The sequence below is a fragment of the Aspergillus fijiensis genome (assembly GCF_003184825.1).
Source record: "Aspergillus fijiensis CBS 313.89 unplaced genomic scaffold BO72scaffold_10, whole genome shotgun sequence".
NCBI classification, from domain to species: domain Eukaryota; kingdom Fungi; phylum Ascomycota; class Eurotiomycetes; order Eurotiales; family Aspergillaceae; genus Aspergillus; species Aspergillus fijiensis.
This window is the reverse complement of record NW_024468986.1, coordinates 387,241-404,411: the sequence shown is the minus strand read 5'-3', so window position 1 is coordinate 404,411 and position 17,171 is coordinate 387,241. Positions and strand designations below refer to the sequence as shown.

Below are 17,171 nucleotides of genomic sequence, written 5' to 3'. Positions count from 1 at the left end.
CAGATCACAGATCTACACTCCACCATACAGTTGACGGGGCCAGATGCAGTGAGTGCATTGACAGCCTTCCCGAAGCGCACAGCAAATAAAATGACATCTCCGAAAACAAGGCCACCCCTGCATCTGACCACGCAAACCAGACCAGTCGCATTTGGGCCGATAGCAACTCACCCAGGAACCGTCTTCCGCGCGATCCTGGCTCGATTGCGTGGTGTCCAATGGGGGTGGTTGCTTACTCCAGACACAATCAGAGAGATTGGCCGGAACGCAGAGCTAAATTCGCTAGGCGAGACTAGGCCGGGGAGAATAGATTGAGTAGGCGTCGAGCCGAGGGAGAAATCGAATCGTCGAAGCTGCCGGGCCAGAAGCTGGTCAGGGTGGCTGCTGACTGCCACCGGCCATCCCCAAAACACGCCGCCGGTTCTCCCGCCGGGTTATTCCCCGGAGACCGTGATTGGTGCACTGACACAGATCGAGATCGCGGGTGGAGTCGTGGTCTGCGCCGATTGGCTGGAGCCGCAATCTGATCGATATTGGGGATAATTTAACCGGAGATAATCCCTTTGTGTGTTGGGGCGTTGAGGGGGTGGTGTCTCAGGGGCAAATGAAGAGACAAGTGATATGCATAGCATTGCAGTGGTGAGTCGACTGATATCCATCCAATACATGATGGGTAAATAATGCTTGGACACGAGGAACGTGATTAGTAATCCACAATAACGTCAACTAGTCACCCAGGGTTTCGGCCGCGAGGCCCGAGTGTCCCCCGGATGTCGGCGGGTTTACGAGTCAGTTGGACCAACTCGACTAATCAATTGCTGGGCGCGATTTTGTGATCAATGTAATCTTCACGATGTCTCCAGCTATAGCAGAGTTTTATTAAACCTTTACAACCACCCTGCGACTATTGAGAGAGGCCACCTGCGTCGACTTCTTGCGGTAGATGACGGCAAAATACGAAGTCGATGGATCAATGTTGACCTGTATCTGCTCCTGTGTGAACTGAAGGTGTGTCGTGTTCGGTTCGACGTTGCAATTGACTCGCCTCACTATGCTTGCAAGAATATACATTGTCTTCTGATCCGTCTTATCAGTAAAATAAGGCCTGATCCTTCAGCCCCGTTCATGATGTCCATGATTTGTGACTACAACCTCGAATGAGAACTAATGATCCACAACACCTGACTTGAAAGAGATCAATGCATAGGAAGAATGCGCTTTGCGCTACCCGAGAAAAGATGTGAGATCCTGCGATTGAATCCATTGACACTCTGGTCGTACCCTCTGAGTTATGTTCGCGTGGTCAAATATCTACGGGCAGTGCCGATTAATGGACTAACTTGGATAGGCTAATCCACACGCCGGGTACTAGCATAACGCAGTAATGGCGTGTGAGAGTCTGGTGATCTGTAGTTAAGATTCCCAAGCTGAACAAAGCCGGTGGTAACTCAACCTCCTCCGTACTGTATCCGTCTACAGAGGGCGTCTTGGACCTAAGCAAGACTATATCCAAACCTATCCTTCCCGAAATTTTATCGCATAATAAAGTCCGACATTCTCCAACTCCTCTAAGTGAAATCTAATGACACTTTTTCATCTCCCTAACATCTTTTCCAACATCCTCAGCGAAAGCACCAGCCACTCTAGCACCCCCACACCTCCCATAAACCTCGACGGAGCCCCCCTCACTCCCACCTTGCCATCAACTCATTCGCCTCAATCTCACGGTCAAACCCTACCAAATGCGTCGAATGACACCACGGCTTGACGGCCTCCTCCTTCCGAATCACCCCGGCAAAGAAACTGCACCACTTCAACCGGGGATACGCCTCGTTGATCTGCGCCCGTGTGGCCGCATGCACCAACCCCTCAAACCCGGACACATGGGGATGATACCCCGTGTTATCGTAGGTCGTCGCCAGCTGGATCAGCTGCCCGATGAAGGTGATCGTGCCGTCGACGCCCATGTCCTCGTGGCGGATGATGGCCTCCGCGGCGGCCTCGGCCTGGTCGGCGGTCGCGCCGAAGTTCTGCAAGACGGTAAGAGCTTTGATGCCGCCGTAGATGTCGAAGGACATGCGCGTCGCGGTGAGGTTCTCTGTTGCGGTGCCCAGGTCGTGCAGCAGGCAGGTCAGGGCCCAGGTTACAGGGTTCAGGGTCGCGGCGTGCGAGGGGAATTGCTGGTGGGTGATTACCATTCCTGTCGTCGCAGGGACGTAAGCTTTATGTGCTGGATTGTGGGGGAGTGTTTATGGAGTGTGGAAGCCGGGCTTACCGTAGTAGTAGACTCGCATGGAGTGGTTGAAGGTCTCCGGGTGCAGGACCGCCCGCGCGTACTCCATTGTCTTTGCGACGACGGGGTCGTCGGCGGGGAATTTCATCGTGTCTAGTGGGATGGGATCGACTTTTTGGAGGAAGGATTGGTCTTTGAAGATCGCGCCGGCGTCGGCTGGGGTGCTGGTCCAGCCGTTGGCTTTGACTTCGTCGTGGTGGCACATTTTGCAGACTGAAGTTGGGTAGCTTGACGTAGAGATAGTTTAGTTTGAAGATTGATAGGGTTGAGGATATCTGTAAACTTCTGCGTCCGTCTGCTGATATTTATATGCACAGAGAATGGCGGTTGTCTTGGGTTTATTATCAGGATGGTGATATTGGCAACGGATTTTCCCAATTAGGAAGTCTTTTGGAGTGGGGCCAGATATTTGTCATCGCTGGAACTCTGCATCATATCGCGCATAAAATCTGGAGAAATAAGGGTGTAAGGAACAACGGTTGCCTTCATTACTCATCTGCCTTCCTTTGCGGGGAGTATTTTGGAGTGGAGTGCTGGTGCCATCCATGGATCGTGTTCCGCTCTCTCCGAGCCCAGTCCACAGCCTTTTCTCCACGGAAAATAACTTCCTTTCATAGTTCTAGCTGTAGGTTGGGGAATGCGTTCAAGTCGTCACCACAATGGGATGCTTATCAAGATGGTCTTTAAACCCCCTCACGTTGCTCCTCGAGATGAAATTTTGCGACACCTTCACCTCGAATTCTTTCGCACACACCTTCGATCGACCACATCGGACATGTGTGAACCCCAAAAACGGGATAAGGAACCTTTCAGTCCGGACATCGTGGCTGGTTCGCGTTCATCACACCTAGCAAACCCAGTAAGCCTTTGAACATGCTTGTGCAACGACCTCGCTATAACGTTGAATTGCAGGGTCCGTTAGGATTCGGTGCCTTTGCAACAACCCTCATGACCCTATCATTCTCTATGATGGGCTTTCGCTCCGTATCCAACCAGACCGTCTTCATCGCCAATCTCTGCTTCCTGGCCGGCATCGGACTCCTGATCTCCGCCCAGTGGGAGATGATGAAGGGGAACACATTTGCCTACACAGTTCTTGGAGCTTTCGGTAAGTGCCCCACATACTATGACTTAGAGATTGCTGATTTGGCTTGAAGCATTCTATTATGGCGGATATGGAGTGTTACTTATGCCACCATTGGGTATCGTCGACTCTTATGGAGGTAAGACTACCGAGTATTACAATGCGTTCGGACTGTATCTGGCAGGTATGTTTGCGTCTCAGGTATGGGTTGAGAGGCCCAGTGTATCAAAGCGATGGAATATGTTCTCACTAATTACAAAAATAGTATGGTCAATCCTAAATCTCTTTTTCTTCGTCGCATCCTTGCCCACGTCAGTCAGGTCCCCTCTATCTTGTGTATACAGCAAAGCAGGGGGATCAACCTCGTTACTAATGCTTCCGATAGAAACCTCATCAACATCATCATCTATGGTGCCTTAGAGTTGAGCTACATCTTCAACTGCACGGCGAACTGCATGATGGCGGATGGTCGTTCTGCACTCGGGACCACATTCACCACCATCGCGGGGGCGTTTGGCATGCTCTCCGCGCTGGCGGGATTCTATATGCTGGGCCATGATCTCTGCCAGGATGCACTGCCATTTGAGATCCCACTTTTTCCGACTTCTCGTCTATTCTTGAATGCGCATGGCAGGGAGCGGAGACGTTCCTAAATAAGCCTGTGCTAGACATTTACATCCATTTCATACCAATTGCTCCACAAAGGTCGCGGCTTTTTGTCTTGTTTTCTCGATCGTCTTGTTGTGTTAATTATCAAGTTACAGTCTCTTCCTAAATTTCTAGATAATGTACACTACCACAGACTATTCTCTATCATTCCCATCTCAGCCATACCTTATCACTCAACCTCTCAAACACCACCCCCCGCCCCCCAACTACCACACAGCTTCCTAAACCACGCAGTCCAACCACACCCTTTCCACACCAAGCATCCACCAAACCTCCCTAGAAGAAATTAAACATCTCATACCCCGACACCCCCTCAAACTGCACCCCACCAACCGACCCATTCACGGTCCCGATCCACCGTCCATACCCCGGCTTGGCCAACGTGGCCAGATTCGCCGCGAGCTCCGCCTCCAGCACGCCACCGCGCTCCTCCCCGAGATCGACCTCGATCCGGAACCCCTGGGGCAGCGCATCGTCCCCCTGCGGCGGGAAGCTCACGTTCGCTCCCGTCGGACGCACCTTCATCGCGCCGCACGCGGCGTGCACGATCTGGCCCTGGTAGGCCACGTAGCCGCTCGCGTACTCGGTCTGGTTCGGGTCCAGCGCGTCCAGCCAGACCAGGGAGTACGGGCCCATGCGCGCGTGACCCCAGTACCAGCTTCCGACTGCCGTGGTGAAGGGGGTGACGCCCCAGTTCTAGGATCACAATATATTAGGGAGGTCTTGGGGCGATACTTGAGAGAAATTAGGGAGCGCAAGGGAGACGCACCTTATCGTGATATCCAGTTCCGATGAAGCTCAACGGCGAGCCCTGCACCGTCATGTTGACCGTCACGTCGGCGTCGGGGACGGAGTTGGCCCAGCCTACTCCCGGGAGAACCTCTAGGGGCTGGTTGGCGCGCTTAGGGCTGCAGGGGTAGTGCGGGGGCGCCACCTGTATTCACCGTCGGGGCACATTAGCATTTGACTCCAGAGCTAATGGGTGATAGATGGACGGCTGGGCTAGGGACCACTGACTGAGTGCATGGAGAACGTTCCCTCGAAGCCCAGGTGGCTCGCCTCCAGTGTGACGAAGTAATCAGACAAGTCCGGGCTGCCGGCCCAGGAGGCCCCCGTGCCGGGCCAGCGTCCGCTCGACCCGTCGCCCATGGTAGCCACGAGGGCCGCTTCGTCGGCGAACAGGAAATCGGCGAAGGTGGTCCCGTTGGCGAAGGTGCCGGAGATCTGCACGAAGTCCACGTTGGTGAAGTTCTCCGTCACGCTGAAGCCGGACCGGTTCGCCTCGAGAAAGAAGACCACGGCCAGCGAGGAGACCCCGTCGCTGCCGATCGCGTCGAAGTACCACCAGTCGTAGGTGGTGGCGTTTACGGTTTGGACTTTGGGGCTGTCGAAGGCGTTATCGCAGGAGGTGAAGCGGCCGTTGGCTGGGCCGGCTTGCGCGGTGGTTGGGAAGGTTTGGATGCCTGGGAGGCGCGGGCAGACCTGGGTCGACAGCGCCGGTCCCAGGAGGAGAGGGAGGGTGAGGAGGTATCTGGTTGATGAGACCATGTTTTCAGAACTCTGCTTAGTGTTTTGAGAGACTGTTGCTTCTTTGGAGAGAGCTGGTGGGTGAGGACTGGTGCAGCTATTTATCTTCTGCCTGCGTTAAGGTCGAGCTCTCGCTTATGGGTCTACCCTGTCGGCACCCGCCAATTCCTATGATGATCTGCATCAGAACGCTCTGGATCTGAAGTCGGCTGGTGCCTAGTTCATGGAATTGCCTGTTTTTCAGTGCATAGGCCTATTCTGGTATATGCCTTCTATCGATAATCCTACTCCATATTGGGAAATTGAGTATACACAAGCCCAAAAGTAGTGACTGCACGAATTAATGCACTGTACAACTCTATCAGCGGAAGTATACGTCATGTTCCATGGCGCCCTTCTTCAGCCTCATTACCATTATAAGTCGTTTTCAGAATATTGGATTTATCTCAGGTATGGCTCACAGCTGCGGTAATTGCCGATAAAGTTGCTTTATGAACTATGCACTGATTATGCCCTTGTGGTTCGGATTGCGCAGCTGCCCGCCTCTCAAGCACTGCATCCATAGTGGTTCCGGAATTCCGGGCAGGAAGTAGGGTTCCAAGTTCGGATGAGCGGCTGCCCCCACTTGCGACTCGCAGTTTCGACGTCGCAGACCCACATTTTCATCTCTTGCCACATCCGGGTCAGCATCTATGTGCTGCATATTCGACTTATTATCGACTTAAAAGATGGCGCTGGCGCCTAAGTAATCTCAGAGTCCTTCTGCATTGGGATTTGTTTGCTTGTTCTTCATTACTCAATTACACTAGACCACCATGACGTCTCGCTCATTGCTCATAACCGGGGTCTCTGGGTACATGTAAGTCATACCTTGCCGGACAATCAAGAAAGTATCCGAATCTCAACTGCCACAGTGGCGGGACAATTCTCTCCTCCATCCTTAAAGCTCAAGAGCAATGGAGCAAACAGCTGGAAATCGCTGCACTGGTGCGAAGCGAGGCCCAAGCCAGCACGGTCCAGAAGCTGGGCGTCAAGCCGGTGATGTTCTCCAGCTTCGATGAGACAGATTTGTTGGAGAAGATCGCGCAGGACTTTGACGGTGAGCTCATCCAGTTTTGACATACTCTGTAACTTTTAACCTTGAAGAAAACTCACACCTCCGCTCACAGTTGTCGTCCACGCCGGCGCAGGCTGGCACACCCCGTCCGCCAAAGCCCTAATCACCGGCCAAGGCACCCGAAAGACCAACACCAACCGTCCAGTCCACTACATCCAGATCTCAGGCACTTCCAACCTGAGCGACCGACCTCACACGAACGGCTACACGGACACCCACCGCTTCTCTGACGAGGAAGACATCTACTCCTTCGAGAAATACCGCGAGTCACGCGAGGCCTACCACCAACGTTCCACCGACATCGCCGTCATCGAGACCGGCGAGGCGGTCGGTGTGACCACGTACATCATCATGGCGCCGACCATCTACGGCCAGGGCACCGGGCCGTTCAACCGCTACTCCATCCAGCTTCCAGCCATGATTGCCGACGCCATCGGCTCTGGTGCTGTGAGCGTCGTGGAGCAGGGAAACACCATCTGGAGCCATGTCCACGTTCAAGACGTGGCCGGCTTGCATGTGACCTTGCTGCAGAAGATCTGCACGGAGGTTGAGATCCCGTCCGGACGGAGGGGAACCTACTTCTGCGAGACGGGCGAGCATACGCACCGGGAGTTCTCGGAGCGGTTGGCGAAGGCAGCTCATGAGCTGGGGGTGTTGCCAACGGCTGAGGTCAAGGAGATTACTCTAGCGCAGGCCGGGGAGAAGTTGGCTCTGGGCAGTGTCTCGCGGGCGGAGCTGTCTTTTGCTGCGAAGTATGCTGCCCACCCTTTTGATAGCCTCCATGATCTGGTATAACATGTGCTGACTCGTGATTTCTATCAAATTTAGTTCCCGAACCAAGGCAGTCCTAGGTCGTAAACTGGGTTGGATTCCGTTACATGGCGAGGAGTGGGAGACTACCTTCCGTACGGAGGTTGAGGCATTCATCAAGAATCCGCCACCTGCACGGGAGATTCCCAAGTTCCTCAAGAAATGAGCTAGAGAGCAAGTCAGTCAGCCGTATTTGATGTGCACATTGTCTGCACACACCTACATTGCAGGTCGAATTTGCAGTTGCAACAATTATTATTGACCAGTCTCCAACTCCTACTACGGCAGTTGGCGCACTGTACATAATCTTAAGAGCGTAGATCTTCCATCCTACGTCAGAATTTCTCTTCTCTCAGGTTGAGTCATGACAGGTACTAGTCATCTATTTGTGTCTTTCTATGCAGCCTGGATCGCAAAGTTGCACAATAGAACTTTATGCACATAGTGTCGCATTAGGCGTGTATATTCCCTCACGTGACGTTTTATGCAGTCATCGATCGCGGTACGCCGCGGCCAAGAACTTAGCCACCCCGGATCCCGGATATCCTTTGCGATATTCTTCGCATGCTACTGCATCAATCCGTATCAGATTCAGAGGTTCGAACTGCAGATATATGTAACAACTCGTCGGGGTGGTCGCAAATCGCTGGATCACTTCTCAACACCAAAGAGACCTAGCCGGTAGTAACGTCACAGGTCTCCCCCTGGGCCCTTCAATTTATTCTTCGCTCTAAACCCCACTAGAGACCATCACACAATGAGCACCGCCGCAAAGGAGCGAAAGCGAGCAGCAGACCGCGAAGCCCAGCGCCACAATCGCGCTCGAACCAAGGCCTATATCGCCTACCTAGAAAAGACCCTCCAAGATCTATCCAGCCCCAGCGGGGAAGGGCAAAACACCCTCGGCCACCAGATCGCCCAGCAGCAAGAGAAGATCAACCACCTCCAGGAAACCCTGCGCAAGATCGCCAGTCTCGCCCAGGACGCCGCGAATCCACTTTCTACTTCATCTTCAGCTACTTCGAATCCAGCCGGGCCACCTTCCGGCCCACCTCAGCCTCTAGCTGAGGAGGAACCCCTTCCCACCGGCGCATGCAACGTCCTTCCCGCGGCCACTGGCTTCTTCGGCTTAGATCTGATATGCTCTGACCGGGAGCGGAACTATCTCGCGGTGCTGGGCAGCGCCGTGACGCTGGTGCAGTACTGTTCCCCTGGTCTGTCGGAGAACCCGAGGTCAGGATCAGCAAACGACGACGATTTCTGCATTCGCGCCGTCGTCGACGGCTGGAAGGTCGCCACGACGCGAACCGAGGCCGATGTGGTCTGGAGTCTGCTGCAGGCGATCGACGAGGGCCTGTTCTACCGGACTGATTCCGTGACGCGGATTGCGCTGCTGCGGATCATGAGACCCATGCTGTTGGTTCGCTTCCATTGCCTCCCTGGTTTCTATTCGCTGGCTTACGCGCCTCAAGCAGAGGATAGGCATTGTCCACGAAGCTTCATCGCTTCCAGGGTATATGCTTGCTACGTAAGTGCGACTCTTGGCTAAAGAGGGTGCTATCAAGCCTGGTTTACTGAAAGTCCTCCAGCCCCGTGCAAACTAGTGTTGCGCATCAGCCGTTCCTCGACTTCTTTCCGTGGTAAGCAGCGCGATCTACACCGACTTCTGATGTCAATCCTGATTTCCCGATAGGCCACAGTTCCGAGATACCTGGATCCTGAAAGGTATGGAATACGCGGACGAGAACTGCGCCGCGTCGTTCGGCACCCGGATCCGCTTCGCGTGGCCCTACGAGCTCCGCGATGTGTACAAGAGAAACGTCCTGAGCGAGACGGTGTCCTTCTCCGCGTAATTTGAGAGCCGGTACCAAGATCTGAGCAGCTGGAAGCTTGATTCGGAAGGGGACTGGCTACAGTGGTCGTCGGAGGGGTGTCCAGTCCTGCCGGAGGGGCTGCCATCGCTTTCGCTTTCGGGGGATGCGTATGATGAAATCTGAAGATTGGCAAGCTTGCGAGAACAATCGCACCCAATCGCCATATCTGTCCGACTATCAAGCAGGTTCCATATATCTGAATGTGGTCTCCCCGCACGACTGGCCAAGATGTGCCCTTCGGCCCGCCTCTTGATCTCGAATTCTCTGGGATCCCCATGCGCCGCAGCCCCTCCGAGAGATTCGTTTGCGGGGGGGGTTGCATTCAGAGAATAAATTTCAGTCCAGTGCCGCCCAAGCACTGTGGTTATCATCCATAGGTGCAGACAACCCTCTTTCTTGACCCGTTATCAGAATTCGACCTCGCATTTCTGGTTAGATCTCACCTCTCAGGGAAAGGAGGAACGGTGAATGAGAATACAGGGTGACGGCGGCCTGCGGCCTTGATCCCTGAGGTTGCTCGCTCACCACCCACCTCGGGGGCCTTAGCTACTTCTCCCAGAGAGCCTGACGTAGTCAGAATCCAAGCATCTTCCATCTCTCAGGAGTGTCATCACAAGGGAGAAAAAAGAGAAAGCCGAGAGATGAACTATCTACGCTGGGACACTAACCTTCTTAGATTTCAATCGCGCTTGCCGATGAGGTGGTAAAGGCGGCATTACTCGCAGCCCGCAGCGGCCGGGTACCGATGATAGGAGCTCTCGGCCCTCCTCCATGGCAATATCGCTTGATCAATATTTGTAGTTAGAGCTAGATAAAACGTTTCCGAAGATAGGAAGTGGTTGGTGAAGAATGCTATCTTGACTGTCAATCTTAATGTGCAGGTATCGCCCGAAAAGTCTAGGGCGGCCAGGCACCACATCTGCGGCATCAACAACTTTCCGATCAGGACCAGGGCTCGATCGGCATGTCCCGGAAGGAACCAGGGTTAGCGATGTCATTCAAAAGAAAATGTTAATTGGGAAATGAAAAAGACTTGGTTATATCGCCACAGACCTTCGAACATCATGAGTGATGTCCGCCGGAACAGATAAAGAAAGAGACATAAAAAGAAGCGTCCAGGGAGAGGATCGAACTCTCAACCTCACGATTAACAGTCGTACGCGCTAACCAATTGCGCCACCCAGACCACTGGTTGTGTTATTCGTTGCCCTTGCAAAATATATCATTATAATGTACCGCTGACGCCTGGGCGCTACTACCATATCATCATTTTCCCTCATTGTAGACACAGCACGCGCTCGGATATGTATTTCTGGAAGAGCCGACCGGGAAAATACAATTAGCTAGGCCTACTACACCTCTCAGGAGCGAAAGTTACCAGGGTGGGCGGTGAGTCGATTGATATACCATCTCTACGTACTTTGTCGTTGGTGGACTCCGGAATATTTTTATTCTCGAGAGTCTGGCATCCGGAGTAGAGACGATAATGTCCCACTGTGTGAGGATCTGATACAGGACCGGCAGACTACAGTCACACTAGCGCCTTGATCTGATGAAGCTGTGTCTTTCCCTCTCAGCTGCCTTTCCTAACTGGCAATCTTACCAGGACGAAGCACTGGTTAATCACCACGCAACTGGCGATAGCTCACGGGCAATTCCTAGGAGCAAATGGTGACATACACATAAGTATCCCGTGTTCAATGTAATTGATGATGGCAGAGCCACTCAATCCAAAGACAAGGCAGAAACTGATCACGACAATGGTCGAAGACCACAGCTTATGGAGGTTCCAGCAGCGTGGCACGCAATTCGGTAGTAGAGGACATATCCTGCCCTTCCCGACTCATTTAATGATCTCGAGGGAAGTCTCGCATGGCCACCACCATACTATCCTGTACACAATCGGAAAGGGAATACCCGCAGTGTTACCCTCGAGACTTCCCAAGTGCGCCGTAGGACTTTCGCCAGAGCAATACTCATCCAAACATCACGCAAATGATTCATGGTAGAGTCGTGACCAAAGAACTGAAAATTACAACGACATAACGCGGGCTTGTTCTTTGCAACAGTTGCACGCAACCTTGCAGGTGCATCGCGCGTCTCTCGCCCGAAGAATGCAGCACGCACACGGGCCGATCACTGCGAGGTGTCATGCTACGCTGATCCACTGCAGTGGATCGCATGCGATATGCGAGGTTAATGCTTCTGACGCTTCGAAGCTGTTACCGATTAACGACACGCAGTACTGTACTCCGTAGCAGCGTGCGTAGCTTTGACCCCGACAGTGACGAAGCTACTCGAGAAGTTCAGCACAGCTCGACCCCTCATCGCTCCGATGAGCGATTTCCGACCGGTCACCCTGACGACGGCTAGTGAGGGGCAGGCAGCCCCAGCGGGGCAGTCGGACCCTCTGTAGCTCGATAGTCGATGCGTTAGTCGGTCGATAAATCGGGAGGATCCATTTTTGGGGCTTGACCGCTTCAAAGTGGCCACGTTGAGGTTGGATGCCGCGGTTGAGACGTCTGCCTCGAGGATTGAGGGGTGATCGTCGGGAATGGGCTGATAGGTCGATACACCGCTATCTCTGTCACAGAGGGAGGAGGAAGAACTAAGAAGCCTTCACTGCGTCCAGTACCCTCCGTAGACAGCAAGACTAAGCTGTGCCGTGTTATGGAGTGTCAGGACTCAGGAGTCCAAGTTCTGGACCGAAATCTGCCAAGCCACCGACCCCTTCGCATCGAGTCTTCCATGCCTTCCACACCGCTTCGCTGGCCCCATTGTGGGAGGGGTACTCCGTAACCCTCGTCGGGAAATTGGGTGATCTGGCGTGTGCCGATCCCCCTCCTCGCGAGTCAATTCGGAGAATTTGCTCGTATCTGGCATAAGGACCACAAAGCGATGTCGATGATCGCGAGCGCATGGTCGATCTTCGACTCTGATGACGGCAGGGACAAATGATTGTCTCTGTGAGAATGAGCTCACCGAAGCAAGAGTGTGGCGGTGCAGATGGGTCGGTGGCTGCAATGGCATCATTTCAGGGGGTTGTTACTGTTGAGGGAGCTGGCAGCGCATGGAGGGGCCGAGCCGGAGCCTGTGACTGGCTAGGTATGGATGGATACAGAGACCCATGATACTGTCTCGTATTGAGGGCTAACGGCTTAGTCATGTATTGTTGATGCGAGTGCGGGCTCGGGCCCCACCGACCTCAGCCACGGATTGCCCCCAAGACCCAATGAAAGCTGCCAAGGAACAAAAGGAGCTTGTCTTGTCTTAGCTTGCTTTGCCAATTTCCAATGATTTCTGGCGTGGCGGGCTCTCTGACCGTTCAGCCACTTTCGTCGGTCTCCAGTGGCGCCCAGAATAGCAGCTGAGCTGCTACAGCTGAAACTGGAGGTAACTCGATCTGCGCCCCTCCATGATATCACCGCCTCATCGTTGACCCCCTCCCCCCCCCCCTCCTCCCCCTCCTCCTTCCCCTCTGAAGGAGAGAGGGGCGACCCGAAGCGCCGTCAGAAAACATATATCTACCCCTCTCCCACCCCCCTTCGAACTCCTGTCTCTTTTTCATCCATCAACAACTTTCTCTACCTCTCTACCACATTTTCCACACAAACTATCATCATGGGTTGGTTCGGTAAGTTGTCTTGACAGTCTCTGCTTCGTCTCAACCGTCAAAGACACTGATTCCTTCCTCTTCATTATAGACTTCGGCAGCGATCAGCAGCAGGCTCACGAGGAGCTCACCAGCTACGAGGGCTTCGACGGCTCTGAGGAGCACAAGGCCAAGTTCAGCCACGAGCTCATCGCTGGTGCCGCTTCCTTCGAGGCCATGAAGGCCTACGAGGAGCACCAGGAGCGTAACGGTACGCCCATACCCTTCCTCCTTTAACTTCCTGCTTCGCGGCTTCACTGAAGACTGATAATTCTTCGATGACATAGGCAAGCCCGAGAGCCACGAGATGGCCAAGGAGCTCCTTGCCGGCTTCGCCGGTGCCTTCATCGACCGTGAGGTTGAGACCAAGGGCTTGGACTTCGTCGACCGTGAGAAGGCCAAGCGCCAGGCCGAGCGTCAGTTGGAGGAGGCCTCCCGCCAGGACTACTACTAAACAAGTCATTCTGTTGCCAATACTTTTGTGAATTGAGATATCCAATCTGAATATATTTTGTTGAAACACACATTGTGCTCTGCTGTAATTGTGTTGAACTTTGGTGGTGGATAGTATGTTGTAGATTTCGCGGAGTTGCGACAACTGCTCCCTTACGGGGGGAGAGAGAGTCGGCGTTCGGAGCCTCTCTCCTTATCGGCAAAGGACTTACCCGGTTGACGCTCGCCCGTACATTGATCTCCCCCAGAGTAATAATCGGTCGATGGCTATGCAAGACTGTGAAGTGGAAGGCAGAAAAGACCGAGACTTGTTTCAACTCAACCACCTCCGATCAACCTGTCGTCGCCGAATCCCAAGCGAAACGCCTGGGCTTCCGGCCGCATTCGCCAAAAGCGGCTTGCGCCGCTGGTGTCCACGGTCTGGTACGCAAGACACGTCTTGTGCAGCGCAGTTGACGACGGTATAGAGATAGGCATCATATGCACGCACCGACCATCAGCACGACCTTCAGGTCAGAGAATGGGAGTCGGCGAGAATCCCGCGATGCCGCTTGACCTTGCGAGTTTCATCGTTGGCTAGTCTAGCCCTCAGCTTGCATGATCGGACAATGACTCACCACCGACAATAACCATTGTGAAAATGGCAACGCTCGAAGCCACGCCATCGGATCATGATCCACACCCACAAACAACGGGGGAAGGCATTCGGAGCGCGAAGATGGCGGGTCCCCGGAGACCTGAGGTGTAGTCCAATAAAATCTACCCATGGCTGAGCCGGTTCTGAAGGCGTAGGTTTGTTGAGTTGGCATGCATGAATTTGATTTCCGTTGCATAGTTGCCGTCGGATCCTGGGAGGTTGTCATGGCTCAATCCTGCAACTCTACCCTTTTATCCTGCATGAGCTCACAGCGGAGCACAAAAGAAATCGACACTAATTGAGCCCTACGCAGAAACATCTGGGTGATTAACTGCGGTCGGACGAAAGCGTATAGAATGGAGCACTCAGAAAGCGGCCAGATAGACACCGTCAGACGTGACAGATCGAAGGTGGTGATGGTAGAAAGGCAGGAAAGAGCCGAGGTGAACAGACGAAGAGGTCTCTCGACGGCTCGCAGGTTTGACAACCCGGGTATATGAGCATTCCGGTCGAAGCGAGACCAGCGACCTGTTGTCAGCTTGGCATTCTTAATGAGCAACGGGCCCTTGCGAACAATCCTTATGCCGCCTCTGGTTGTTTTCAGGTCTCTTATTGAAGACATCGGAGCGGTGCAGGGGAGGCCAATCTCGACAAGGACTGGATTTAGCTGTGCAGCAATTCCGGCTGCTATGCCCCAAGAGGTAAACAAGAGCTTTGCGTGGTATACGAGGAGTAGGAGCAAGACGATTCGAGACTCTGCGTGATCGGAATAAAGGGTTTGGAAGGTAACTGTATCGCACTCTGCAATCACGGGATGCATCTCATCGGCGGTTGCCAGTGCCTGAATATTCCTGTTGGACGCAACTGTAAGGGGATAGAAATTTGGATCTTCTTAGTTCTCCATGAAGTCACCGACTGGAGTCAGCCAGTTATCTTGTGCATCAGAGGTGGAGTTTTGTTGATCGACGGTCGAGCGTTGAGATCATCAACCTCAGATTATGCCGTACATGGTAACGCGTAAGAGCATCCATGATAAATTCAAATCATGTCGGGTTTTCTTGATGATGGAGTGGTCTAATGGCACGTTTAGGAAGATTGAAAGACGTGACTGGAAGCCAGAGAAAGAGGGGGGGGGAGGGGGCAGCGATTCCTATGAGCAATCAACACAACAAGTTCCTTGGATGGCTTTGTGTACTTGACAGTGTTTGACCGCTGTCAGACCAGCAGTGGTCATGCGCTATAGCCTTCTGGTCTTCAAACCGAACCTGAGAGTGTCTTAGTCTGACCATACACAATCTCACAATGAGACGAGTTCATCGAGTTAGTGACAATAGCGAAGACCTACGGGTTGCGTCACCTTTCCGTGACAAGGTGATAGACCAGATCGATTTGCTCGATGTCGTTGGCCGCAACTCTCTTACGGTACCAGACCTCTATACCCCGGATTATTGGAACAGATTCATCCCCTGGGCCCGAAATTCACTCTCCTCGTAGTTCAATGTTTCTTCCTCTAGATGTACCATGGGCGAACATCCTGTTTCTTGGGGTCAATGGGTGACAATCGAGCCTGCACCCGCCTCGACGTATCGCGGCCCTTTCACCACCACCACCACCACCACCACCACTCCCAACAAGGAGGCAATTAAGCGCGAGACCGTCGGTGGGACTTGGTCTTCCTCACTACCCACAAAGCATTTGAGCACCGAAATCTACAGTCTGATGGTTCTATTGCTTCCTTCTCTGGATGATGGGCGGCCCGAAGACTCCGGGGCAAATGCCTCCCTGCTCATTATTACCCACGCCTTCTGGCTGCAGTACCGACTGACTGGCGAAAACAACCCCACCCCCTATCCAGGCGCCATGCTATTGGAAATCCACGAGGCGGCTGCGAGGCTCGTGAGGAGGTTGCAAGGCTAGGTAGGACGGAACTCACACTACTGCATGCACGTCCAGTACCATGAGCTGGGATGTTTATAGGTTTTCTCCATTTGTATGCGGAAAAGCAGCATGCCACTGCGGATTGAGAACGGATTCCGGTCAGCGGGAAATATCGACCGACCCGCTTGAAAAGAGACAGAACTTCATCTTCTTCTTGGTATAGAGCTCTGGTTGTGGAGACATAGTCACTGGTTCAGAAGTGATAAGCACATACGACCACAGGGTGTGGAAAACAGGGCTTCCCGTCCGCTCAGCCGTACTTAAGCCACACGCCGGGAGGTTAGTAGTTGGGTGGGTGACCACCAGCGAATCCCTTCTGTTGTATGTTTTTTTCTTTTTCTCTCTGAAATATTTCCTAGCGAGCGAAAGTTGAGAAAGAATTATCCAGGAATGTTCTTTACTGCGTAGTTTGACTCTGATTGCAGAAAAGGCTTTGACTAACAATCGATTAAGGGTGCCAAGACGCCTAAAGGGATCTCCTTAAAATATGCAATCTTATGTAAAAAGAATACGCTGTATACTATGTCTCGATCTCATGGTATAACTCCCTCGGCCATTACACATCGCAATATGTCAAGGGACTCCGCTTTATGACGTAGTAACATGCCGAGGCCCTATTACAGAGCAAAAAAAGAAACAAGATAAAATAAAGGTAGGAAACTCTATTCTCTTGCAGGTGGAGATTGGTGTCGGGCCTTGGCGTACCAGCTGAGGATAAAGAATACAAGATTACGAGACTTGAGCTTTATAACAGAGACCAGAACTCGGCACTATACATTTTCAAGGTTATATTGTAAGTAAGAAGCAGCTCAATCTAGCAGCTGAGTAGGATATAGATGATACGAATGACTCATAATACAAGCCTCTGGTTGCTTTCGTTTTCAATTGCCTTCACCAAATTTTGATCCATTTTTGCTCGCGGTTGGCACAGTGCTGTTGCAGCATAGTATCTCTTGCGCGTCTAACCACAGAGGCAATGCATCAATTGATCTGACACGCACGAGGTAATTTAGTCCAGGCCGCGCATAATGTCATCCAGAAAACTCCGACTTTCCGACGGCAAAGATCGACTTAACATCCTCCACATCTTGCAGGCCGATGTACCTTCGCACGGTTC

At 52.9% G+C, this 17,171-nt stretch overlaps 10 protein-coding genes and 1 non-coding gene across 11 annotated transcripts; 5 read left to right on the top strand and 6 right to left on the bottom strand.

Annotated features, from left to right (window-relative positions):
• Positions 1-374: 374 nt before the first annotated feature.
• On the bottom strand, positions 375-773 carry BO72DRAFT_13140 (uncharacterized protein). Its single transcript, XM_040939098.1, has one exon. It carries the CDS (start codon positions 666-668, stop codon positions 435-437), a length of 234 nt encoding a protein of 77 aa, XP_040804171.1. The 5' UTR covers positions 669-773; the 3' UTR covers positions 375-434.
• Positions 599-1,127, bottom strand: BO72DRAFT_445557 (uncharacterized protein). Its single transcript, XM_040944080.1, has 2 exons — positions 731-1,127; positions 599-639 (listed from the first exon to the last, which is right to left on the bottom strand). The coding sequence occupies exon 1, from the start codon at positions 1,069-1,071 to the stop codon at positions 880-882; it is 192 nt and encodes a 63-aa protein (XP_040804170.1). The 5' UTR covers positions 1,072-1,127; the 3' UTR covers positions 599-639; positions 731-879.
• A 231-nt stretch (positions 1,128-1,358) lies between these two features.
• On the bottom strand, positions 1,359-2,692 carry BO72DRAFT_503037 (cyanamide hydratase). Its single transcript, XM_040949088.1, has 2 exons — positions 2,276-2,692; positions 1,359-2,200 (listed from the first exon to the last, which is right to left on the bottom strand). The coding sequence occupies exons 1-2, from the start codon at positions 2,496-2,498 to the stop codon at positions 1,686-1,688; spliced, it is 738 nt and encodes a 245-aa protein (XP_040804169.1). The 5' UTR covers positions 2,499-2,692; the 3' UTR covers positions 1,359-1,685.
• A 474-nt stretch (positions 2,693-3,166) lies between these two features.
• Positions 3,167-4,030, top strand: BO72DRAFT_466361 (uncharacterized protein; the record flags this gene model as incomplete). Its single annotated transcript, XM_040946768.1, has 4 exons — positions 3,167-3,401; positions 3,451-3,561; positions 3,643-3,697; positions 3,763-4,030. The coding sequence occupies 4 exons, from the start codon at positions 3,167-3,169 to the stop codon at positions 4,028-4,030; spliced, it is 669 nt and encodes a 222-aa protein (XP_040804168.1).
• Positions 4,031-4,134: 104 nt separating this feature from the next.
• BO72DRAFT_503028 (uncharacterized protein) lies at positions 4,135-5,807 on the bottom strand. The gene is made up of 3 exons (XM_040949087.1): positions 5,064-5,807; positions 4,816-4,980; positions 4,135-4,742 (listed from the first exon to the last, which is right to left on the bottom strand). Exons 1-3 carry the CDS (start codon positions 5,592-5,594, stop codon positions 4,323-4,325), a joined length of 1,116 nt encoding a protein of 371 aa, XP_040804167.1. The 5' UTR covers positions 5,595-5,807; the 3' UTR covers positions 4,135-4,322.
• Positions 5,808-6,260: 453 nt separating this feature from the next.
• On the top strand, positions 6,261-7,747 carry BO72DRAFT_484030 (NAD-dependent epimerase/dehydratase family protein). Its single transcript, XM_040947835.1, has 4 exons — positions 6,261-6,432; positions 6,488-6,672; positions 6,743-7,442; positions 7,519-7,747. Exons 1-4 carry the CDS (start codon positions 6,389-6,391, stop codon positions 7,664-7,666), a joined length of 1,077 nt encoding a protein of 358 aa, XP_040804166.1. The 5' UTR covers positions 6,261-6,388; the 3' UTR covers positions 7,667-7,747.
• A 326-nt stretch (positions 7,748-8,073) lies between these two features.
• Positions 8,074-9,464, top strand: BO72DRAFT_13118 (uncharacterized protein). The gene is made up of 4 exons (XM_040939095.1): positions 8,074-8,920; positions 8,973-9,028; positions 9,090-9,140; positions 9,194-9,464. Exons 1-4 carry the CDS (start codon positions 8,258-8,260, stop codon positions 9,351-9,353), a joined length of 930 nt encoding a protein of 309 aa, XP_040804165.1. The 5' UTR covers positions 8,074-8,257; the 3' UTR covers positions 9,354-9,464.
• Positions 9,465-10,486: 1,022 nt separating this feature from the next.
• Positions 10,487-10,560, bottom strand: BO72DRAFT_t62. Its single transcript has one exon. It is a non-coding gene; the product is annotated as a tRNA-Asn (tRNA).
• Positions 10,561-12,949: 2,389 nt separating this feature from the next.
• On the top strand, positions 12,950-13,548 carry BO72DRAFT_398549 (DUF3759 domain-containing protein). The gene is made up of 3 exons (XM_040942094.1): positions 12,950-13,008; positions 13,079-13,237; positions 13,314-13,548. The coding sequence occupies exons 1-3, from the start codon at positions 12,996-12,998 to the stop codon at positions 13,478-13,480; spliced, it is 339 nt and encodes a 112-aa protein (XP_040804164.1). The 5' UTR covers positions 12,950-12,995; the 3' UTR covers positions 13,481-13,548.
• A 594-nt stretch (positions 13,549-14,142) lies between these two features.
• BO72DRAFT_445554 (uncharacterized protein) lies at positions 14,143-14,990 on the bottom strand. Its single transcript, XM_040944079.1, has one exon. The coding sequence runs from the start codon at positions 14,736-14,738 to the stop codon at positions 14,346-14,348; it is 393 nt and encodes a 130-aa protein (XP_040804163.1). The 5' UTR covers positions 14,739-14,990; the 3' UTR covers positions 14,143-14,345.
• A 647-nt stretch (positions 14,991-15,637) lies between these two features.
• On the top strand, positions 15,638-16,033 carry BO72DRAFT_503021 (uncharacterized protein; the record flags this gene model as incomplete). Its single annotated transcript, XM_040949086.1, has 1 exon — positions 15,638-16,033. One exon carries the CDS (start codon positions 15,638-15,640, stop codon positions 16,031-16,033), a length of 396 nt encoding a protein of 131 aa, XP_040804162.1.
• Positions 16,034-17,171: the final 1,138 nt, after the last annotated feature.

Excerpts from the sequence above, each read along its gene's own strand:
- BO72DRAFT_13140 (XM_040939098.1), bottom strand. The coding sequence starts at position 668 with ATGTATTGGATGGATATCAGTCGACTCACCACTGCAATGCTATGCATA.
- BO72DRAFT_445557 (XM_040944080.1), bottom strand. The coding sequence starts at position 1,071 with ATGTATATTCTTGCAAGCATAGTGAGGCGAGTCAATTGCAACGTCGAA.
- BO72DRAFT_503037 (XM_040949088.1), bottom strand. The coding sequence starts at position 2,498 with ATGTGCCACCACGACGAAGTCAAAGCCAACGGCTGGACCAGCACCCCA. Across the intron at positions 2,201-2,275 it reads CATGCGAGTCTACTACTACG|GAATGGTAATCACCCACCAG; the intron begins GTAAGCCCGGCT and ends CTGCGACGACAG.
- BO72DRAFT_503028 (XM_040949087.1), bottom strand. The coding sequence starts at position 5,594 with ATGGTCTCATCAACCAGATACCTCCTCACCCTCCCTCTCCTCCTGGGA. Across the intron at positions 4,981-5,063 it reads GAACGTTCTCCATGCACTCA|GTGGCGCCCCCGCACTACCC; the intron begins GTCAGTGGTCCC and ends CGGTGAATACAG. Across the intron at positions 4,743-4,815 it reads GAACTGGATATCACGATAAG|AACTGGGGCGTCACCCCCTT; the intron begins GTGCGTCTCCCT and ends TTGTGATCCTAG.
- BO72DRAFT_484030 (XM_040947835.1), top strand. The coding sequence starts at position 6,389 with ATGACGTCTCGCTCATTGCTCATAACCGGGGTCTCTGGGTACAT. Across the intron at positions 6,433-6,487 it reads ACCGGGGTCTCTGGGTACAT|TGGCGGGACAATTCTCTCCT; the intron begins GTAAGTCATACC and ends CAACTGCCACAG. Across the intron at positions 6,673-6,742 it reads GATCGCGCAGGACTTTGACG|TTGTCGTCCACGCCGGCGCA; the intron begins GTGAGCTCATCC and ends CTCCGCTCACAG.
- BO72DRAFT_13118 (XM_040939095.1), top strand. The coding sequence starts at position 8,258 with ATGAGCACCGCCGCAAAGGAGCGAAAGCGAGCAGCAGACCGCGAAGCC. Across the intron at positions 8,921-8,972 it reads TCATGAGACCCATGCTGTTG|CAGAGGATAGGCATTGTCCA; the intron begins GTTCGCTTCCAT and ends ACGCGCCTCAAG. Across the intron at positions 9,029-9,089 it reads CCAGGGTATATGCTTGCTAC|CCCCGTGCAAACTAGTGTTG; the intron begins GTAAGTGCGACT and ends AAAGTCCTCCAG.
- BO72DRAFT_398549 (XM_040942094.1), top strand. Across the intron at positions 13,238-13,313 it reads GGAGCACCAGGAGCGTAACG|GCAAGCCCGAGAGCCACGAG; the intron begins GTACGCCCATAC and ends TCGATGACATAG.
- BO72DRAFT_445554 (XM_040944079.1), bottom strand. The coding sequence starts at position 14,738 with ATGTCTTCAATAAGAGACCTGAAAACAACCAGAGGCGGCATAAGGATT.